The sequence below is a fragment of the Curcuma longa genome, chromosome 9, assembly GCF_044706935.1.
Source record: "Curcuma longa cultivar G26 ecotype Majalengka, Jawa Barat chromosome 9, ITB_CL_G26_1.1, whole genome shotgun sequence".
NCBI classification, from domain to species: Eukaryota; Viridiplantae; Streptophyta; class Magnoliopsida; order Zingiberales; family Zingiberaceae; genus Curcuma; species Curcuma longa.
In genome coordinates this window covers 3,699,594-3,721,962 of record NC_133869.1, presented here as the reverse complement: position 1 = coordinate 3,721,962, position 22,369 = coordinate 3,699,594, and the positions used below count along the sequence as shown (strand labels likewise).

The following is a 22,369-nucleotide window of genomic DNA, read 5'->3' as shown; positions in this document are numbered from 1 at the left end:
GGACGTCGACAGGTGGGAATAATAGTGAGATCCTCGAATGGCGCGGACTTGTTGGAAAGTCTCGTTCAGTTGATCTCGCCGAAGGGGGGCATCTACTGGAAGAGGAGGCAAAGACACCTCATCGGGGGGGAACCCAACTCCCGTAGGGGCTCCCGGAGAACTTCGGGTGTAACTCTCCCTCCGGTGTGCAGCTAGCGGGGAAGTAGAGGGGCCAGCGGCATGGCTAGGCGCTTTCTCTGAATATGAGCCGGGGACTGGGACGGGAGTTGGCTCTCCGGACACCCCCGTCAGAAGATCGGATGCATGAGGCCCCTCGGGAGCTAACGCTTCAGAAATCTCTCCCGGAGCATCGGCAGGCGTATGAGCTGGGGGAACAAAGGGAACAAAGGGAAGTTTGTCCTCAACGGATATCACCAGCACCTCCTCTCCAGGAATTACCTCCGAAGGCATCCGTCGCGTCTCTCCGAGAGTCGTCTCTGGCAGAATATCTGCCGCGGCCGATGAAGTTCGGGTGGTCGACGCGGTTTCCGATGCGGAGACGAGCTCGTCAGCCGGGGGGGCTTGGGTTATTGCCAAGGCGTCCGTATCACTCTCCACCTCCACTGCCGACTGGGTGGCCACTGCTGCTCCCTCCGCAGACTCTGTTGGTGCTACAGGTTGGCCTGCTCGTCTACTCGATTCTGTGCCCGGAATAGACTGCGTTGCCTTCGGGGAGGATGGTTGTTCTTTCCGCTTAGACGGAGTTGACGGATCAGGTCGCGCCTTCTTTTTCATTTTCCCCTCCCCAGGGGTAGAGGGGCGCTTCTTGGAAACCGCCCCCTCTGGCGGCTCAATAATAGTTATGCCCCTAGACGATGAAGCCTTCTTACGCCGCTCCTCTTCACGGCGCTGCGCCGATAGAGTTGTTGAAGAGCGTATAGTTTCGGAGGCAGGCGCCGCCGAACGACTACCTGCTGAATCGGCCGGAGCGGGAGCCTCTTCGGAGGGTTCCGGGTCAGCTAACGGCTCGAAGGTCGCCCGGTCCCACTTGATAAACTTGTTCATCGAGGCGGCAAGCCAAAGATCCTCTGCAAAATACCCAAACACACATAAAATCAGCTATTTAATAAATTAAGGCATGCAGCATGTCTTACCCAGCGGCTGCGATAGCTTTGTAGCTACCGGGCTCAGGCCCGCCCGGAAAAGTAAGCCTTCCTCGCCAATCAGCCGCTCGACACGAAATTGCAGGCCCTCCCATGCCTTCGAAACCTGCAAGTAATTAAGACGTGCAACACGCCCTTCTTATAAAGGAAGCCCACCACGATGAACTACCTCACAACACGCCCTTCTTATAAATACCCGCCTCTTGCGCGAAAATTAAGACGTGCAACAATGAAAGAACGGGGCCACCAGGCTGTCACGTGATCAACACGCTCTTTGATATGGACCTGTTTCATTAATGACCACGGATCCGTCTCTTCAAACGCCACGTCCGCATGATGTCATTAGTAAAATCATTAATGGCGTTCCACAAGCCGCGCCCATGCAGGAACAACCTCCTCGAGCCTATGTTCCCCACAAGTTTGCTCAAGGACTGGTCTAGTCAGTCGACTTTACATCTCCTTCGACTAGACTAGTAGGAAGGCATGTGTTATGGGCGTGATCGGGGCGTAAAAAAGCAGGTTAGGCTAATCAAGTCATAAGAAGCAGGGAAGGCAACCGTGTCCAAGGATGTGAGGCCGACAAACCTCGGCCCTGGTCCCTGGTAGGCTACCTGGTCAATCCTCATGGACAAATGTTAAGTTCTCCGGCTCCCCCCTTTTCGGCCACTTCAAAGCCGAGACAAGTCCCACTTCGGTTCGGGTCCATGACTTCACGGTGATCCGAACTCCACCGCGACCCGGATGTCGGGACACTGGCCTAACTAAAATTCCCCCTCGTCCGGGATGCGAAAGCCCCTTCAATTCCACCTTAGGACCAGGAGCCCTCTCGGTACGGTGATAAAGCTTCTTGCCCAGCCGAACTCTACTTCGGCTACTCCAAGCCGAAGTCCCCCTCGGCTCGGCATAGAACTCCACTTCGGTACTTTTACTTCACTCTCCATGTCCTATCCGAAAAGACGTTTTCCATCTCTCCACTTCCCAAGGGCCACTCCGTCCTTCATTCGTTATGATTGCTCCCCATACCCTCTCGCACGTCTCTCATAAGTGGGAAAGGGACACGTGCCTGATGAGACATCTCCTTTAATGCAAGTCAGCGAGGGGACATGCTCACCTGTGGCACCATCCCTCTGGTTGCGTCCCCTTTAACGCACCTCCGTACGCTTTCATAACGGTGAGGGAACCCCCTTTCACATCAAGGATGAGATGTAACATTTTTCCGCTCCCTTAAAAAGGTTAGCATCTTGCTGAAAAAGACAGACAGAGAGAAAGCCCCAAAAAATCCTTTTTCCATCGTCCACTTTTTCCTTCTTTCGGCAACTGCTAACTTAAGCATCGGAGTGGTCGCGCCAGGGAACCACCCCTGGCCCTCCATTTTACGAGCTTTTCTCTTGCAGGGTATCTCCTCTGAGTCCCCTTCATCAGCTCCAGCGAGGTACTGTAGAGGGAGTTAGCCGCTCGATCCGGAAGCAGATCTCAACAGGAACATTGGAATTGGACGATGCATGCCACATATGCGAAGAAATGTCCCTTTAAGTAGTTAGCTTTAATTTTGCAGCAATTCCTTTAGTTAATCGTTTGCATTACTTTGTTAGTTTTGAGTTCATTATGTTTATGCCTTCATTTGAATGCAATTAGATTACATTAGTTTATGTTTCGTTACAAGCTTTTTAGTTTCGTTAAATACTTGGTTTCACTAGATGTTTACTTGATGTTACTTTTAATTCCAGTGCAAATGTAGTTTATTTTAGATTACGTTTCATTACCTGCATTGTCTTTCGATTGTTAGTCTTAGAATTGAATCAAACTCAAATCTCATATTCAAATAATTTGATCTTAGGATTATCACGCACTAGTTATATTTCTTGAGAGACAATCTGACTTATCATATATTATATTAGTGTAGTTAGAAGATTCGGTATTAATTTGATTGTAATCGTATCACGACAAATGCAGTCTATCACTTACTAGTGGATTAATAATTCTTAAATAATTCAAAAATATTTATTATCATATCAATTTTTGATGAAGCACATACTACTCACAATATCTCTTAATTATTATGCATAATTTTAGAAGAATTTGAATTAATTTATAAAATATTTTTAATATCATTTGATAATACTATTTTTAATATTACAAGTATTGATAAATTTAAATTTATATGTCAACTTGCTATTAATTATTTATTTTTTATATTCGTTACACGTGTCATATTTTAAATTTATATGTTCAAACGAATTAAAAATTAAAAAAAATTAAATTATAATAATTAAATTATTATTTTTTATTTATAGTCACATCCAAATAATATAGTAGATTTTATAAAATTAATAGATGAGATTAAAAAAAACACATAATATATCAACATATTAGAATTCGACGTATCAATTATTACAAAATTTATTTTAATATAAAGAATTTTTATATTTATTTATTTATAAAATATTAATGTATATTTATTTTCATATCAATCGAATATATGTAATTGTATTTGTAAAAATTTAAAAAATTTAATAAATTTAATAATATAATCAAATAATTTTTTTAGTATTTATTATCCTATTTATCATTTAGTTATGATATTTTTTATAGTATAATTTTAATTTTAAATAAATATATTACAAATGAATTTTTATCTCTTTGTCTATTAATAATAAAAGTAAAATAAAAAAATATTTTTTTATTATATTTTTGATATTTATTTAGTTGTATTTTCTTTAGATCCTAAATTTAAATTAGATATTTTACATGAAAATTTTATATTAGGATGTTTTAATTCTATTTAAAAATTTTTTCTCTTGATCAACTAATATGATATAAAATATTAAAAATAATTTATATAATATTTATAAATATTATAATTTAAAATATAGATTAGAAATTAATATATTCAACGTATAAAATATTAATAGCAGTAATAATTTAAAATTTATAAAAATTATAATTTTATTAACACTCTTGTGATGGGGGTTGATAGAAGATTCATGGGAAAGGAATCAGAAATTTACGCAGGGATCAGAAAAAGCACACTGCCACGTTTATTAAAACCCTAACAATGTGCCATTCTGGTGCATCGGCCCGCCGCATCACCCTGTTTCGTTTCTCCTAACAATGATAAACTGTCCTAAAATGAATTCCTTGCCGGCGCTCTCCGCCTTTTCTCAGCTCCGCCACCTCTCCACCGCCGCCTTCATTGACTCAACCGTTGCCATCAGAACCTCCATTCACACCACTACCATCTACTGAATCGTTGGGCTAGAAAGTGCCTTTCTTGGACTTGTATTACTTCTTCATTGTTTATTCCTCTTAGAAGACGGAGAATAAGAAAACGTAGAATGACATCTTCGCTGATAACGAACCACGGTTTGTCATCCGCCGATGCTTCCGGGACTCTTAGATCAAGGGGCGGGCATTTTGTTCCGGTTTTTGACTCCTGCCGCAGGTCAGTATCGTCTTTCCTAGCTGCGCTCATTGATGTCTATGCATCATAACTTTCTTATTTTTCTTTTCCTTCCAAGTATCTCTTAGAGAAAAATAAAGGTGGCACATTTGCCTGTAGCAATGAATAATTATATGGAGATTTTATTCAACTCGTTTAGGTTAGGACTAGTGCTACAATTTTCTATGCTGTAAAGTCTAGTTCTACTGAAGGAGAAGAAACAGAGAAAACAAAGAAAAGAAGAAAAAGAGAGGATAGGATGGGGATCGACCTCCAATAATCACTAATTTGATAATTAATGATATTGCTTCCTCTAAAGGTTACATAATATCTCTTTACATAGGCATGTAAGAATGCCCTATCAACAGAAATTTAATAAATATATCGAACAGACTTATTATATCAGAAAAGAGAAAATTTAATAACAATTCTAATGACCTATTTTAAAGGATAATATCTTGAAGTGGTTATTTGAATGTGTATTTGGGGGCCATACCATTCCACCATCTTTAAAATAACCTTGTCCTTACGGTTGTACAACAATAAACTCTAACAATCTTTCTTGAATGGTGTCATGATTCCCTTGTTGCATCTTGGATAGGCAACTTATTCCGCTGAATTAATAATTTGACTACAACATGATTCTTCTTCTTCTAAGGTTTTCTTTCTAAAATAGCATGAGGTTGAGACTTAACTTCCTGTTACCCATCACAATTCACTTTAGGAAGATGTTGAGGAGTATATTTGTCGCCTAATTTTTTCTTTAAACAAGACGCATGGAAAACAATGTGTTTTTGGATTTTTGTATAAGCTCAAGACAATAAACAACAAGTCCAATGCACTCTAGCATCTTATAAGGTTCACAAAATATTTGCAACAACTCTATAGAGATTGAAGCATGAATTGAAGCTTGCTTGTATGCCTAAAATCTTACAAACACTGAATCTCCTATTGTGAATTTGTTGATTGGTGCTTGTCCACAAGTTGCTTCATTATTGCTTTTGTGTTTTATAAGTTATATTTCAAAAATTGCTATACTTGGTTCCATGTGCACAGGTTTTATTCGACCTTACGCACGCTTGTTAATCCATGTGTATGTGTTGTTCAAGGGTGGTACATCTATAGATTGCCTCAAATGGCGTAATCTTAGCAGCTAAGTGCTAGGTCATATTGTACCACCATTCTACCCAAGGAAGTCAACGAACCCATTCCTTTGATTCATCACTGGTTAGGCAATGTAACTAAACATTGATTAACTACCTCCATTTGTCCATTTTAACTGTTGGTGGTAAGATATGCTGAAATTAAGCTTGGTGCATTGCAAATGAAACAATTATTTCCAAAATTTACTTGTAAATATCTTATCTTTATTAGCGACAACATATCTTAGTAATCCTTCTAGCTTGATTATATGATCAACAAATGCTTGGTTATGCAAGCAATCATATAAGGATGTGATAACAAATAAAAGTGGACATATTTTGTATGGTGATTAATGACCACCATGATAGTAGTCGTCCTTGTGATGCTGGTAACCCGTCTATAAAGTCCATAGAACTATCTATCCATATTTGTTTGGGTACAGTGAGAGGTTTAAGAAAATTAAGTCTTGCTTTATTTTTTCCTTTCTTTCTTTAACACATGTCAATAAACTTCTTGATGTCTTTTTTCATTCCTTTCCAATAGAAGGCCCTTGAGATTCATTTATAGACGTGGAGGAAGCCAAAACACCCTAAAATTATATTAGAGTGAAATTCTTCTAAAATTGGGTGCCTAGTCAAAAACATAAATTTTACCTTAAACTCTACTCCCTCAATGTATCACTAGAATTATAATTGATCATGTATCATCTTGATACTAAGTCTTCTTATTTAGGATCCTTCCCTAACTCAAATGTTCAAATTGAAAGAAAGAAGATTTCTACAATTAAGACTAAATTTCTCCATTAAGAAATCATCCAAAAAAAATATTTAGCTGAAAGAATTCAAATCTCCCCCTTTAGACTAAATCTCTCAATTGAGAAATCATCCTCAAAATATCTAGGTAAAAGAATTCAAATGTCCCCTATTGTTCATATTTTATCCTCCATAAGTTTATACTCTAATCTCCCCCTACATTGCACTACAATAACTTTTTTAATCCATAAAAGAATTGAAAGAACTTCCAAAATGTTAGCAATGAATTCAAGTTCATGGGGATGGGGGTTCAAAAATTAAACTTCAGTTGAAATCCAAACACTATATTGTTGCAATAGAGCTTTAGTTGATTAGAAGACCTAGTTAGGTGACTTAATATAACCTAGTTGATTGCCATTATTATTGCAGTCAACTGGAAAGTCTTATCAATTGAAATTCTAAAAAGATTTAAAAAATCTATGTCTAAAATTCATGAAACTTTATGAACACACTTTTTATACCATAGTTTATTTTTATGAAAATAAGTTCTATTTCTCATGATTGGCACAAAAATGGAAACTATGAAAAATTTCAATACTCTTCCAACTTTGTATCATCCAAAGATTCTAGTTCAAAATCGATTTCCTAAAGTTTTCAAAAACATTTTGAAATTCATATGGATTGAAATTTTTAATTATGATCTTTGGACCATGTGCACATGAATTATACATGTCTTCCTCATGATTGATCATTTTCATAATTCATTATTAGATGTTATTTTGGCTCAAAGTGATGCACCATAATTAACATTTTGAACCAAAAGTATCCACCTATCAGATCACATAATTTCTATATGCTTCATACACAAATCATATTCTCTTAAATTGTTTGTTAGATGTAAAAATGTATAGTCTTATTCTAGATGATCATGCAAGGCTAGGATACCTATTCTAGTCTACAAAACATATATTAGACTCTCTTCAAAGAGAGCTACACTCGGTTTTGGGAAGAGGCTTTGTGAATTTGTTAGAAGGGTTAAAATTGGATTTTACATAGCACTATGTTGCCCTTTGATACTTGGTCTTTAATCCTTAATGAAGTGATGCTTCACTTCAATATCCTTTATCTCAGAGTGGTGCACTGAGTTTTTGGTCAAATTAACGATGCTTATATAATTATATAGAAATTTAACATAGTTAAAGTTCATAAACCTCTAGTGTGTGCATCTAAAATAGTTATGCCACCCACCCACCCATGGCCACATACTCGGCCTTGGTTGAGGATAAAGCAACACAATGTTGCTTCATGCCACTCCAACTATGTAGGGATACTAAGTAGTGAAGACTCAAGAAATTGACATTTTTATAGTATTCTTCCTATCCAATTTGCAACCCACATATAAGAATGGAGTAACTAATCAAATTAAGTGCTTCAATTATATGTAGTAAATTAAATGCTTCAATTAGATGCAGTTTCAGTTGACTTAGTTGAAGCACTCTCAAGATGGTTAATAGTCGGCTGATTCGACAGAAAACAACACAATAGTTGGAAATAAGAAGTCTGTAAGTAAGGAGACAAGGGGAAATTTGGCAACATTTTTTAGCAATCATATGAGAAAGAAAGCTAGTAACAAGTGAAAGTAAGCCATAGAAGAGTTCCCATATTGTATCTTCTTGTTTATCTTTGGAAAACAAAATTGGAAGAGGGTTCTCTATCTTAGGAGGGCATCCAAGAAGGAGAAAGTGTAGAGGAGAGTAGGAACCAAAGGTTTCAAATCACGTAAAAGGCAAGTGTTTGAATTGCTAGTGGGTTTTGTGTTTGATTTGATATTTTATTGCATACTAATTGTGATTGTAAAATCGAACAAGAAAAGACGTGATTGACTATTCACACCTCCCTCCCCTCTAGCCTCATGAATGATCCAAAAATCTATGGTATTTTCATCTTAATCTGAAATATAATTATTACCCGATTTTTCTTGTCAAGTAATCCCATACATCCATGTTAACAATCTTATCTAGTTTATACTAAATTTTATACATCACCTTTTTTTTTGAAAAAAATTATTTGGTACTAAATATCAATCATCTTCTTAAATTTCAAAATTTTAATGAATGACTTAGTTGAGCAAAAGATACCTTTGAGATTTCTAAACTTCAATAGGGATTTGGATTTATATTTTTGAATCCTTTTCAGAGATTCTCTAACCTCATATGAACTAGTGGAATGAACAAAATATTGGTACCTAAATTTATCATAAATTTGTATCTCTTAACTCTAAAGCTTAACTTCTTATTGAGTCCCTATTAAATAATTTGTAACTTTTCTTTATTTTGTCACCAATATTATCTAACATAACTAATATTATCTAAATATCAATCTTTCTTTTACCTATATTTAACAATCTGATAACTATCTTCCTTCCCCATTCTCAGTTCTTATGTTGCCATAAAAATTATCATATGCTTTAAAATTTTTATGGTTTGCAATTTTCTAGACTTATTACTCTTGTGTTCTCAATTTTGTCTAATTATATGTACTCAATGTATTCTCATTCCAATTCTGTTATTTTTTACCATGAAAAGCCTTTTGCATTTTCTCACACCACTCCTACTTTCTTAATATTTGAACTCTCTAAGAATTGACCTCATCACCACTCCATGTTCTCTTCTGTATCTACATATAATTATTCTCCAAGTAAGTTTTCAGTTACAGATATAAAATGAATTATGTTAGCTAGATTTTTTTTATATTTATTTTGGTTTAACGGTCTAATCCTACTTGAGGAGCATAAACATGAAAATATGAGTATCTGCAATTCTTAGCTTCGATGTTATTATCTTTATAATGCTTATCCACTGTGATTCATTCTTCACTTTATGTTTAGTTTTTTCAGTATTACCAATTGGATTTTATTGTATTACTCACTACTCTGTATTTTGTCTAATCAATTTTGTTTCCTGTGAGATTATTGCATTTAGTCTTATCTACAAAACAAAAGTGTTCATGTGTTTAGTTTTTTTGATATCACCAACATCTTATTGTATTACTTATTTCTCTTATATTTTCTCTAATCAACTTTGTTTCCTTTAAGATTATTATGTTTATTTTCATTTAATCCTATCTACCAATTTTTACCTTTTACCTGGTGTTTCTATATTTCAAGTTGCTAACCTGATCTTCAAGCCATAGACACTCATTATCAATGCAAGAGTTCTTTGTTATATGCATTACATCCAAGCATTAATGCAGCCCATTCTTTGTGTACTGAGTTACTAGGGTGCTGAAGGCACCTAGCATTATCTAGTGAATACAAATGAAACTCAGATATATTTAACCTTTAGATTGAACAATTGCAGCTGCAATAAATTGTAGTGACATTCCTTTTAATATAAACAATACAAAAGGATTCTTTCATTAACTCAATCTTTTGAAGCTGTTGGAAATTGCATTTTTAGTAGTTTAATAAAATGACATCACTAGGTAAAGATCATCCAAACTATTTTTGTCTATTCCACTATCCCTATACTTGTATTCCACTATCCCTTATCTATTCCTCTTTTTATCATGATAACTAGCTTTGGTGTTGAAGAAATTCTACCTTGTACATGATCCGCTTGGTTTCCCTCTATGTTAGAACCACTAAGGCCTGATTCATAATGCTTAATTTTTTCTTTACGAATTGTTAAATTCTTCTTCTAGATCCTACTGTGATTTGTTACGTCCCGGGAGGCCGTTTGAAAAATTTCGACAGCATCTCCCCTGTAACAATGACCTTCCCTGAATACATACTGAGATATATAGGCCATATGGCCGAAATAAGGACTACACGTCCTTTAACACACCACACAGATACATAACAGATAACATATAGGGCCCACACGGCCACAACTATTACTATCACATGCATATAACCAAAATAGACAAAATACGACATCTCTAAATGAAAACATACAACCACGAATGTAAATTCAGAAATTCCGATACCCACAACAAGTTTATAAGCCCACAACTACAACCATATCGAATGCAACTAAAATCTAAATAAACCAAAACATACTAAAACCCTCTGAAGTGAGATGGATACAGTCGGCCAATCTCCAAGCTCCAAGTACTATCCTCTTATCTGCTACCTGGGGAGAAAACAAGGCAACTCCAGGGTCTGGGTAGTGAGCATTAGATACTCAGTGGATACAGAATAGAAGTGCATGTAAAGATAAATCAGCAGGAATAACAAGAGTATACAATCTAGAATGAACATGTATAGAAGAAGTAAATAATAATCAATAGGTAACAGGAATCAGCAGATAACATGAATCATGGTAATAGGAATCATGTAAATGTAATCATGTATGTAATGTCACGCAGTGCAACAATCATAGCAAACAAATGCAACAACCACAACCATATGAATAAAGTAAACTATGTATAACCTACCAACAAATGCATGTAAATATGCAGCAAACATCGCAATCAAATGTAAGTCACTGTCTGCACTCGCTATCCCCAGTCACCCCCCAGGGCAGTGAACTGAGGTGCCAAATAGGACATACTGCACAGGCTCCAACAACTATCCACCACTAATCTAGTGGGGAGCGGGCAGTGTAGCAGGAGGGCAATATAGCCAGTCCTGGTCGCACCCAACTATGGTGCAACATATGCTCTCACCCCTGTATCTCACCACAACACGGTGCCGGGCAAGAGCCAACAAGAACAGCCAACAATGTTGTCAACAACATCTACAACTAGCATGTGGATGTTATGATGATCATCCCAACATGTAATAGCTACAATTAATTAGCATGTTCAACAGGAATCAAGAGAAGTCAATATAGGTCAATGATACAACAGTTAAGACTGTTCTAATAGTGGATAGATCAATCAGAGGTCAATCAACATGTATCAAGCAACGAATAACACTAGTATCAACAGGGTAAATGACATAGATAACAAGAGTATCAGCATGATAGTAATAGATCATCACAAGGTCAACTAGCAAGTATCAAGCAACGATTATCAAAAGTATCAACTAGCTAAATATCTCAAGCAACATGAGTAGCAACAGGATAGACAAAATAGCAACAACAAATCATGCACGAAAAGAAACCTGTATTGACCAAGTACAGGGTACCCACCTGAATCAGATGACTGTCAACAAAGAACCCCAGAAACATACCCAGACTCCGTGTATAATAGAACCAATCAATCAAGGTCCTGCAATAAACGACATACAACACTTACTACAATACGATACTGTATTAAATTACAGTAATAAAATTCATAATTTAATCCAACCCATCCAACTTAACCTAACCCATGGTTAATCATCAACTTAGCATTTTACTTGCAATTAAGCTAATCAAAATTCACTAATTCCCTTATCAACCCTAATTATTCAACATTAATCTAACCCAGGTAAAACCAACTTAACCTAACAAATTCAACAATCTTCATCACGGCACCAACCTCATTCTAATCAAACCAGATCCAACACCAATTCCAATCTCAATCCCTAACCCCTAATCAACAGTAACCAAAATCACTAAATCAAACTGATCAAGTTCAATTCAACAGTAACAAAATCACCAATCCAATCAGATCTAACCGATCAATAGCAACAAAAATTCATTCTAACTAACCAACAATTAAACCACTTAAATCTCAAGAAAAGACACCTCAAAGATCAAGCCCTAAATCAAGCCTAATCGGTTCCGCCTCTCCCTTCTTCCTTGCAGCCGAACTCAAAACAGGACCCTATTTAGGGTTAATTTAATTAACCTTCCTAATCTTCCCTTAACCTCACAATTAAGGTTAATTTTATTTACAAATTAAACCCCTAATTTTTGATATTTTACATTCTCCCCCACTAACAAAAATTTGGTCCCAAATTTATTATCTTCATACTACGATACAAAAATACCATAATAATTAAATCATACCTCAAACAAACAGATGAGGGTATCGAGCTCGGATAGAATCCTCCAGCTCCCAAGTAGCCTCCTCGTCCGTATGATGCTGCCATCCGACTTTAACAAGTCGAATGGTTTTGTTCCGCAACTGTCGCTCCTTCCGGTCAAGAATCCGCACCGGAATCTCCTCATAAGACGCATCTGGCTGGAGAGGAACAGGTACTTCCCTCAAAACATGTGAAGGATGAGGTACGTATTTCCGCAACATAGATACATGGAATACGCTATGGACACCCGCAAGTGTCGGAGGTAATGCCAGGCGATATGCAACCTCGCCAATCCGCTCCAATATCTCAAACGGTCCGATATATCGCGGAGCCAACTTCCCTCTCAACCCAAACCTCTTCACCCCTTTCGTGGGTGAAACACGCAGAAATACATGATCTCCAACTGAGAACTCCAGTGGCCGACGTCTCCGATCCGCATAACTCTTCTGACGATCCTGAGCCTCTGACATACGACGTCTGATAACTCGCACAAGCTCAGCATCCTGCTGAATACTCTGCGGACCCAACAATTGTCGCTCGCCGACCTCCTCCCACAATATCGGAGATCGACAAGGTCTACCATATAATGCCTCAAATGGAGCCATCTGAATAGTAGAATGATAACTATTATTATACGAGAACTCCACTAAGTGTAAATGATCCTCCCAACTGCCTCCGAAATCCAGAACACAAGCTCGTAATAAATCCTCAAGAGTCTGAATGGTGCGCTCTGACTGACCATCTGTCTGTGGATGAAATGCTGTGCTGAAATGAAGCTCTGTACCCAATGCCTGCTGCAGACTCTGCCAGAACCGTGAGGTAAAACGCGGATCTCTATCTGAAATAATGCTAGCAGGAACTCCGTGTAATCTGACGATCTCTCTGCAGTACAGATCTGCCAGACGATCCAGTGAATCAGTCATACGCATCGGAAGAAAATGCGCAGATTTGGTTAACCGATCAACGATTACCCAAATCGCATCATGACCCTTCCGGGTCCTCGGCAGTCCGGTAACAAAATCCATCGTAATGTGATCCCACTTCCACTCAGGAATCTGGGATCTCCTGAAGTAATCCTGCTGGTCTCTGGTGTTCAGCCTTCACCTGCTGACAGACTAAACACCTCGCAACAAAATCCGCAACATCTCTCTTCATACCGTTCCACCAATAGGAGCGCTTCAGATCCCGATACATACGAGTACCACCCGGATGTATCGCAAACCTAGAGTGATGTGCCTCCTGTAATAACTCCTCCTTCACTGGATGCTGCTCCGGAACACAGAGTCGTCCTCGAAATCGGAGTACCCCATCTGTATCACGAGAAAACTCTGACTGCTGTCCAGAATCCACTCTGCTACAGATGAACTGGATATGCTGATCGCTGGCCTGTGCTGACTTAATCCTCTCCACTAATGCTGACTGAGCAACCATCGAAACCAGAACACCCCGCTGAGTCCGACTATGCTCCACCAATCCCAAGTCAGAAAACTACCGTACCAGATCAGTAACGGCTACCAACTGACTAGCCAGAATCCCACGAGACTTCCGGCTAAGCGCATCTGCGACCACATTAGCTTTCCCTGGGTGATAGCTAATGGTGCAATCGTAATCCTTCAGATACTCCATCCAGCGTCTCTGTCTGAGGTTCAGCTCCTTCTGTGTGAATAGGTATTTCAAACTTTTATGGTCTGTGAGGATCTCGAAAGTGACTCCGTAGAGATAGTGTCGCCAAATCTTCAGAGCGAAGATAATAGCGGCAAGCTCTAAATCATGTACCGGGTAGTTCTTCTCGTGATCCTTCAGCTGACGAGAAGCGTAGGCAACCACCCGATCACGCTGCATCAAGACTGCCCCCAATCCCTGGAATGACGCATCAGTGTACAATATGAATCCGTCATCACCAGAAGGAATCATCAGAATCGGAGCACTGACTAATCGCTGCTTCAGCTCCTGAAAGCTCGACTCACAAGCCTCTGACCAAACAAATTTCGCCCCCTTCTTGGTCAGACGAGTCAGCGGTGTAGCAATACGAGAGAAATCCTCCACAAATCTCCGATAATAGCCCGCTAAACCCAGAAAACTGCGAACTTCCTGAACAGACTTGGGCTGCTCCCAACCAGTAACAGCCTCTATCTTCTGAGGATCTACAGAAATACCTCTGCTCGATACAACATGTCCGAGAAATCCCACAGAAGATAACCAGAACGCGCACTTGCTGAACTTAGCATACAGCTGCTCTCGACGTAATGTCTCCAATACGATGCGGAGATGCTGCTCATGCTCTGCCTCCGATCGAGAATATATCAGAATATCATCGATAAAGACAATCACGAACCGGTCCAGATACTCCAAGAAAATCTGGTTCATCAGATCCATAAATACGGCCGGAGCATTGGTGAGACCGAACGACATCACCAAGAACTCGTAATGTCCGTACCGAGTGCGAAAGGCTGTCTTCTGAACATCCTCATCTCGTACTCTGAGCTGATGATAACCAGATCGTAGATCAATCTTAGAGTACACACATGAACCCTTCAGCTGATCAAATAAATCGTCAATACGAGGCAACGGATATTTGTTCTTCACTGTTACCGCATTCAGCTGGCGGTAATCGATGCATAATCTCATGGATCCATCCTTCTTCTTCACAAATAAGACTGGAGCTCCCCACGGTGATACACTAGGACGAATAAAACCCTGATCCAATAACTCCTGTAACTGGATCTTCAGTTCCTCTAACTCCTTCGGAGCCATCCGATACGGAGCCTTAGACACTGGTGCAGTGCCCGGAATCACCTCAATCGTGAACTGGACCTGCCTCTGAGGTGGCAAGCCAGGAAGCTCGTCCGGAAAAATATCCTGATAGTCGCGGACGATACGAACATCAGAAGGACTAGAAACCCTGACTTCCTCTGCTTGCTTCAGAAATAATAGATACCCACGGCATCCACCGTCTAACATCTTCTGCGCTTGTATGGCAGAAATAATGGATACGACATCACTCCGAGTACCCACGAATTCCCAAGCGGGTTGATCCGGAGGTCGGAAGGTAACCACTCTGGCTCGGCAGTCCACGGTAGCATAATAGGTGGCTAACCAGTCCATACCCAGAATGATATCAAACTCCATCATATCCAGCACCTGAAGGTCCACCGTAAGAGTATGACCGTCGAAATCCAACGGACATCCCCTAATCTCCTGATTTGTAGTCAGCACTTCACCCGAAGGTAAAGAGACTGCCAGACTACACGATCTAATCATAGGTATTCGTCCAATTTTTCTCAGAAATAATCGAGACATAAATGAATGCGAACTACCCGTATCTATCAAAGTATCAGCAAATATATCATAAACTGTAATCATACCACGTATGACCGATCCATCGGCCCGCTGTGCCTCCTCTCGTGTAATAGCATATGCACGACCAACCTCCGTGCTGGACGGCTGTGCAGCTGGCTGAGAAATAGATAGCCTCCACTCTGTAGGAATCTGACTCTGAGGTACAGATGTCGGCTGCTGAACATAGTGAGGAGGTACACTGTAAGAAGTCTGTGCTGCTGGTGGCCGCTGCTGCATCGGAACCGCTGCATAACAGATCTCTGGCTGGGAATCTGCTGGTAATACTATATAATCTCTCCCCTGAATCTGATACATCTGTCCTGAAGATGGTAGAGATCTCTGCTGCTGAGGTGCTCTGTGTCTCGGTGGTACCCTCTGCTGTCGCGGCTGTGTAGGTCGTCCTCCAGAAGTGGAAGTATCCGTGCGCTCCAGCTGAGCTCTCCGTGGCAGTCACCAATCATATGACCAGGTTGTTTGCAATAATAGCAAACAGCCTGATCAGATGGACAATCTAGCAACCTGATGACTACCAGATCCACAGCGATAACATTTCTTCTCCGTAATCTCCTTCCTCTGAAACCCACTCGAAGATCCAGCAGGTCGTTTCCCTTTCTGTCGTCTGGAAGAATCTCGTGTACCAGATCCCTGAGCTGGCCTCTTCTGACCAGAACTCTGTGAACTCTGACCCTTTGACTTTTCTGCATCTCTCTCCTGAGTCACCTGCTGCTGGGTCGTCTCAATAATCAGAGCACGATCCAGTGCCTCTCTGTATGTGTTGACTGTACAACTAGACATCTTCAGTCGAATATATGCAGCCAGTCCCTGAGTAAACTGGAACATCCGATCACGGTCCTGGGCTACCATACTATGGGCAGAACTCCGCAAGTCTGGAAAACTCTGTATGATATTCAGTAACTGATCGGTCCCCCTGCTTAAGATTCAGAAACTCTTGACGCTGTGTCATACAGAATGCCTCTGAAAAATACTCCCTCTCAAAGGCCTCTCGGAAAGATAACCAAGATAAGCTCTGCTCTCCGAGTACTAGTCCTCTGAGTCTTCCACCACGTGACAGCCTGATCACGAAGGTGGTATACTGCTAACTCGACTTGCTCTGCCTCAGTGCAAGAGATATACGCGAAGGTATCAGTCAAGTTCTCCAACCAAGAACGAGCGAGCCATGGGTCAGATCCCCCATGGAACAAAGTCATCCGATCCTTTACAGATTTTGCCAGTGATAGAATCCGGCTCTTATCCCCAGTCTTGCTAACTGTAGTCGGTACCGGATCAGGCAAAGGTATCTCCGGACTGTCCCCAACATGCTCGGAAACCTTCGGCTCTACTGGCGCAATGGGTCGTCTCGATGGTCGACCTCGTCCTCGATTTCCAGGGGCCATAATATCACCTGGTAATATACAACTACTATAAATTTCTAGAAACAGTATAAATGTACTAGAAATTTTACTTACAACTGCTTGGAGAATTCGTGCCGCTGTCTGTCCATCTCACAACTTGGATCAAGTAACCAAATTTGATACACCCGACACGACGACAAACTCGAAAACTAGACCTAAACCCTAAAACTAAATGCTTAGCCTAATATGCTCTGATACCAAACAATTGGTATCAGATAAACCTACAGATGCAATGATAACTCCCGAAGACTACAAATACAACGACAAATCCGACGATAAATCCGACAGACACCGAAAAATTCGACACAAATGCAACGACAAATTTGAATGAACCTAACCTGCTCTGATACCACTAAATTGGTATCAGACAGGCTCAAAATGCAATGACAACCACGAAAGAAACTAAATATGAACCTAAGTTCTAATACCACTAAATTGGTATCAGATAGATTACGAATACAACGAAAAATCTAAAGAAAGCAGTTGTAAGTAAAAAATTTCTAGTACATTTATATTGTTTCTAGGAATTTATAATAGTTGTGGAAACGAAAGCGGTCAAGATTTAATGAAAATCGAAGCAATCCACAGGAATTCGGCTCATAACCAAGCAAGAATCCGAACCCTAAACCCTAGCTCAAATCTCTTACAGATCTTCTTCCTCTATTCGATCCGCCGCCGCTAGCAGCCTCCACTTCCCCCGGATTTCAACCACCTCTGGTAAGATCCAAGCCCCAATCGATTCCACCTCTGGTCGCCGGCTCTTCCTCAGCTTCAACTCTGGCAATGGGCGATGGAGAGCTCAATCAACCGGCGTCGGCGACGATGAGACGAAACAGGGAAGCGTTGGAAGTGAACAGAGGATTTTATCGCGATGGGGAGAAAGGGATTGTGGCTGCTGTAGCATTCTTATAGGTTTTTCTTAACGGGTTGGTTTAGGATCCATTAACCCTATTAACCCTATAACCCATTAATACCATTAGATGATTTAAGATTTGATTAATTAAACCCATCAACTTAGGATTAATTTAATTAATCTCATCTTCCCATAAACCCCTACTATTAAGGTTAATTGTATTTACAATTTAACCCTCTAATTTTTGGTATTTTACATCTCCCTATTAGTGTAGATAGTTCTGCCAAGTGCCAATTTTATGCAATGTGATGATGTTTTTTTCCATTTTTTTTGTCTGATTGGTTCCTGTCCTTTTCCCATATAAGAAAATTTTCCAGTCTTTGTGATGGACTTGGGCACAGAGCCCACTATAGTTAATGCCTGGTTATTATGTTGCTATCCTATTACCTTATATTTTCCAGAATAGGAAGGTTTCAAATTCTTTGGTGTACAAGATGAGTGCATAGTTGAGAAACTTCCAGCTACATCTTTTATTGTTCAGTTTTTTTGAGTAAAAGAACAAAAAATAAGAATTTTTAGACTAAATCTGATTGATGGATGCAATTTCTTTATGTCTTTGCTAATATTTATCTTACATGTGGTACATCTAGGACTAGAAGATGGAGATTCCCAGTGGCTGCTCTCATCACTGATTTTCATCTTCCAATGCGTAGCCTAGAAATTAAAAACAGGTTTGTTGTGCTGCAACATTGCGTTATCCACACGGGACATGGGTATCACTCCTATTAAACTGCACGGTCTGTTTTTTTTAATGATATTGGATTTGGATAGCAAGGCATTTTTTCAAAGTTAAAATGCATCGTGGTGTAATTAACAAGGACAACTTGTGGAACATGTTCTTGTGGTTTGTTCATTATAATCATCATCACATTGTCTATCCCGGCTCTTGTGATTTTATTATAACCATGGAAGTTAGTCTTTTTGAGGCTACAATTGGTAATAACAGTATTTGATAGCATTTCGAAGATGGGTCTTCTGTCCATAAACAAGAGTTAGTACCTACCTTATGCCTAAAGTACTTGGTACTGCTTATAAATATATAAGCTTAGAGATTTTAGTGTTTGTGAAGCCCAAAAACAAGAGTAAAAGAGACCCTCCAGAGAATCTGCTAAACCACGACCCCTAGTAGGCACTTTAATTATCACAGAGTACAATTATTTAATGATACTTGCATATCTAAAATTTCAAAATTGTCTGACTATGTATTTTCATAGCATTAGCATTCAATAGCAAATTCACTTTGATCAAATGCTAAAAATTCTTATTCCAGTTTGAAATGTCCAACTTAACTTTTTTGCTTGGTATTTGCTCCAGGACATCAGTTGATGATATTAAATCCTTAAGATTAATCACTGCAATCAAGACCCCATATTTGCCTGATGGGAGGTTTGATCTTGAAGCTTATGATTCCTTGATGCACATGCAGATTATCAATGGTGCTGAAGGTGTAATTGTTGGAGGTACAACAGGTGAAGGCCACCTCATGAGCTGGGATGAACATATCATGCTTATTGGACACACTGTCAATTGTTTTGGAGCATCAGTTAAAGTAATAGGGAATACTGGAAGTAACTCCACTAGAGAAGCAATCCATGCAACTGAACAAGGTTTTGCTGTGGGAATGCACGCTGCATTGCATATCAATCCTTACTACGGGAAGACATCTATGGATGGAATGGTTGCACATTTTGATACTGTCCTTTCAATGGGCCCAACAATTATATACAATGTGCCATCAAGGACTGGACAGGATATTCCACCTTTGGTTATGCAGACTATCTCACAGAATCCTAACATGGCAGGTGTTAAGGAGTGCATGGGAAATGACCGTATCAAATATTATGTAGATAAAGGCATCGTAGCATGGAGTGGAAATGATGATGAATGCCATGATGCTAGATGGACATCCGGAGCAACAGGTGTTATTTCAGTTGTTAGCAATCTTGTTCCAGGTCTCATGTACGACATCATGTTCCGAGGCAAGAATCACTCAATAAACTCAAAGCTGATGCCTCTCATAAAATGGTTATTCCAGGAGCCAAACCCTATAGGTCTTAATACTGCTCTGGCTCAGCTTGGTGTTATTAGGACAATATTCAGATTGCCATATGTTCCTCTTCCTCGTGCAAAGAGACTTGAATTTGTAAAAATTGTCGAGGAACTTGGGCGTGAGAATTTCGTGGGACACAGAGATGTGCAGGTTTTGGATGATGACGACTTTATTTTGGTAGGTAGGTACTAGTCTATTTATGATGTAAGCTTGCAGCCACATCTCACAAGAATGATCACTGGAACTCTTCATGGGGCTAAAGTGTTTGATAATTTGTGATCAATCTGACTGCACTTGCTCTTTAGCAGTACGTAATTATTTTTTTTTATCTTCTGTCCAGAATAGGAATTAGAGTAGTCTATCTATTTTTGTTTGAGAAATTGTTGACAAGATTTTTATTGGCCTTCTTGCAAGTTGTCAATACTTTGGAAATGATGTGCCAACATAGTAGTATCTCTACTTGTCATTTTAAGTTGTATTTCTATTATCTAGTAAGCCAAGAGAAAACATCGCACATCTTTTTTCTTACTAGGATAACTCTTCTTTTAGTAGAACGCACTAGATTCCAAGAGTATCTAGCCCGCTTCAATGGTAATCTATTATTGTGCCAATCTTCTGTAGCCCCAGGAGAAAATTGCATTGTGGTTCACCTCTTTTCTGTAAAAAGGTGGAATCCACCACCTTACCATTTGCAGTGGTTCACAATCGTTTTTTGACCTAATTGATGAAAGAATCTGTGCTTGGCGTAATGCTTGATATGGACTCTGGCTTTCCTTACTCTAATGCTAATGCTCATTTATTTGGGAGAGGGGAAAGGAAAACTTTCCATATCATTGTCAATTCCTCGACATTGTGTAAGAATCTGTTCAAATGTTTCTCACTTAAGTTTTGTTTGATTTCCTATATCTATCCTTATTTTCAATTTCAAAAATCTCATCCTGCAGGAAGATAAGCAGAGTTTCCAATTGATATCAGTTGTTATTCTTTTGTATGGCACTTTTCAATACGGGTTTCCAATTGATTTAGACTCTTTCATTAGTATGGACAGTCGGTTGAAAGGTACCTTCAAGGAATTTTTTTTTTAACAACTACAATCCTATTGTCTTCCCCTAAAATTTATTTGTTTAATAACTAATCTTTTTTTTTATAGCATGACTTGGGAGTTTAGAAGTTCTTTTTAAATAAATTTTGATCAGTTGTGTTTTGTTTTTAAATTATAGTAATTTTTCTCTTTGATTTTTTTATAACTTATATTATTATTATTGTTATTCTTTGTACCAGTTTAATGAGATGGAGTAGGATTATGGTGAAGGAGATGATCAAAATATTAATGATTATTACGAGGAGAATGATGGTAGTTGGGATGATAAAGTTTTTATAAATAGGAATTGTGTAGTTTTTTGGATGATATCGAAGGATATGAAAAACATGTTGATAGGGGTTTGACAGAGAATAATGAAAAAAAAGATAATGTTCCATGTGTATTATTGCACAATCTTATGATATGAACTCAAAACCTAAGGGAAACCCATATGCAATAGAAATTTCGGGATTACCACTTACCGATCGCTTCCCTTTGCTCTCCCCTTCGTCGCTTCGTGTCGATCGCCGTCGCCCAACAACCCCTGACTACTCTCGGTGAGATTCCAGTCCGACGGCCGAAGGTCCTAACCGCCGGCAGCTCTCCTCATCGTCTGCACCGGCGCTGGAGGGACTCACTCGCGTGATCGGGGAAAGAGCACAACAATGAAGTCACGATCGACTGTAGAAGCAGGGAATCGCGATCAAACAGGGAAGAGGTCGCGACTTTAAGTGGATTTCCAATCGGGTTAACGGGTTTAAGACCTAGATCCATTAACCCTATAAGCTAATTGGGCTTTTAATTGGCTGCAATTAGTTTGTATTTGAGCTGGCTTAAATTGGCTAAAAATGGGCTAAATGGATTTATTTAATTAGCTACTTATTGGCTTCTTAATTAGATTATTACTTAGGCTAGTTTAATTGAGTTGGTTAAATAAATTTAATCGTTAAACCCATATAAAATCCAACCCAATAATTATTTAGCCTTTAACCAATTAAGGTTATTTATAATTAACCCCTAAAATTTTTTGATATCTTACACAGTGAGTGAAAAAATGGATAATGTTAATCTAAAAATAAAAAATGACATATAAAGATTCGTGGAAGAAAAACATACATATTGTGGGATTACTCGTAATGAAA

The 22,369-nt window shown here is 39.2% G+C and overlaps 1 protein-coding gene and 1 pseudogene across 1 annotated transcript; one reads left to right on the top strand and one right to left on the bottom strand.

Annotated features, from left to right (window-relative positions):
- Positions 1 to 4,226: 4,226 nt before the first annotated feature.
- On the top strand, positions 4,227 to 20,579 carry LOC141835053 (4-hydroxy-tetrahydrodipicolinate synthase, chloroplastic-like). Its single transcript, XM_074722483.1, has 3 exons — positions 4,227 to 4,584; positions 18,687 to 18,767; positions 19,411 to 20,579. The coding sequence occupies exons 1-3, from the start codon at positions 4,478 to 4,480 to the stop codon at positions 20,336 to 20,338; spliced, it is 1,116 nt and encodes a 371-aa protein (XP_074578584.1). The 5' UTR covers positions 4,227 to 4,477; the 3' UTR covers positions 20,339 to 20,579.
- Positions 14,274 to 17,165, bottom strand: LOC141834993 (uncharacterized; annotated as a pseudogene).
- Positions 20,580 to 22,369: the final 1,790 nt, after the last annotated feature.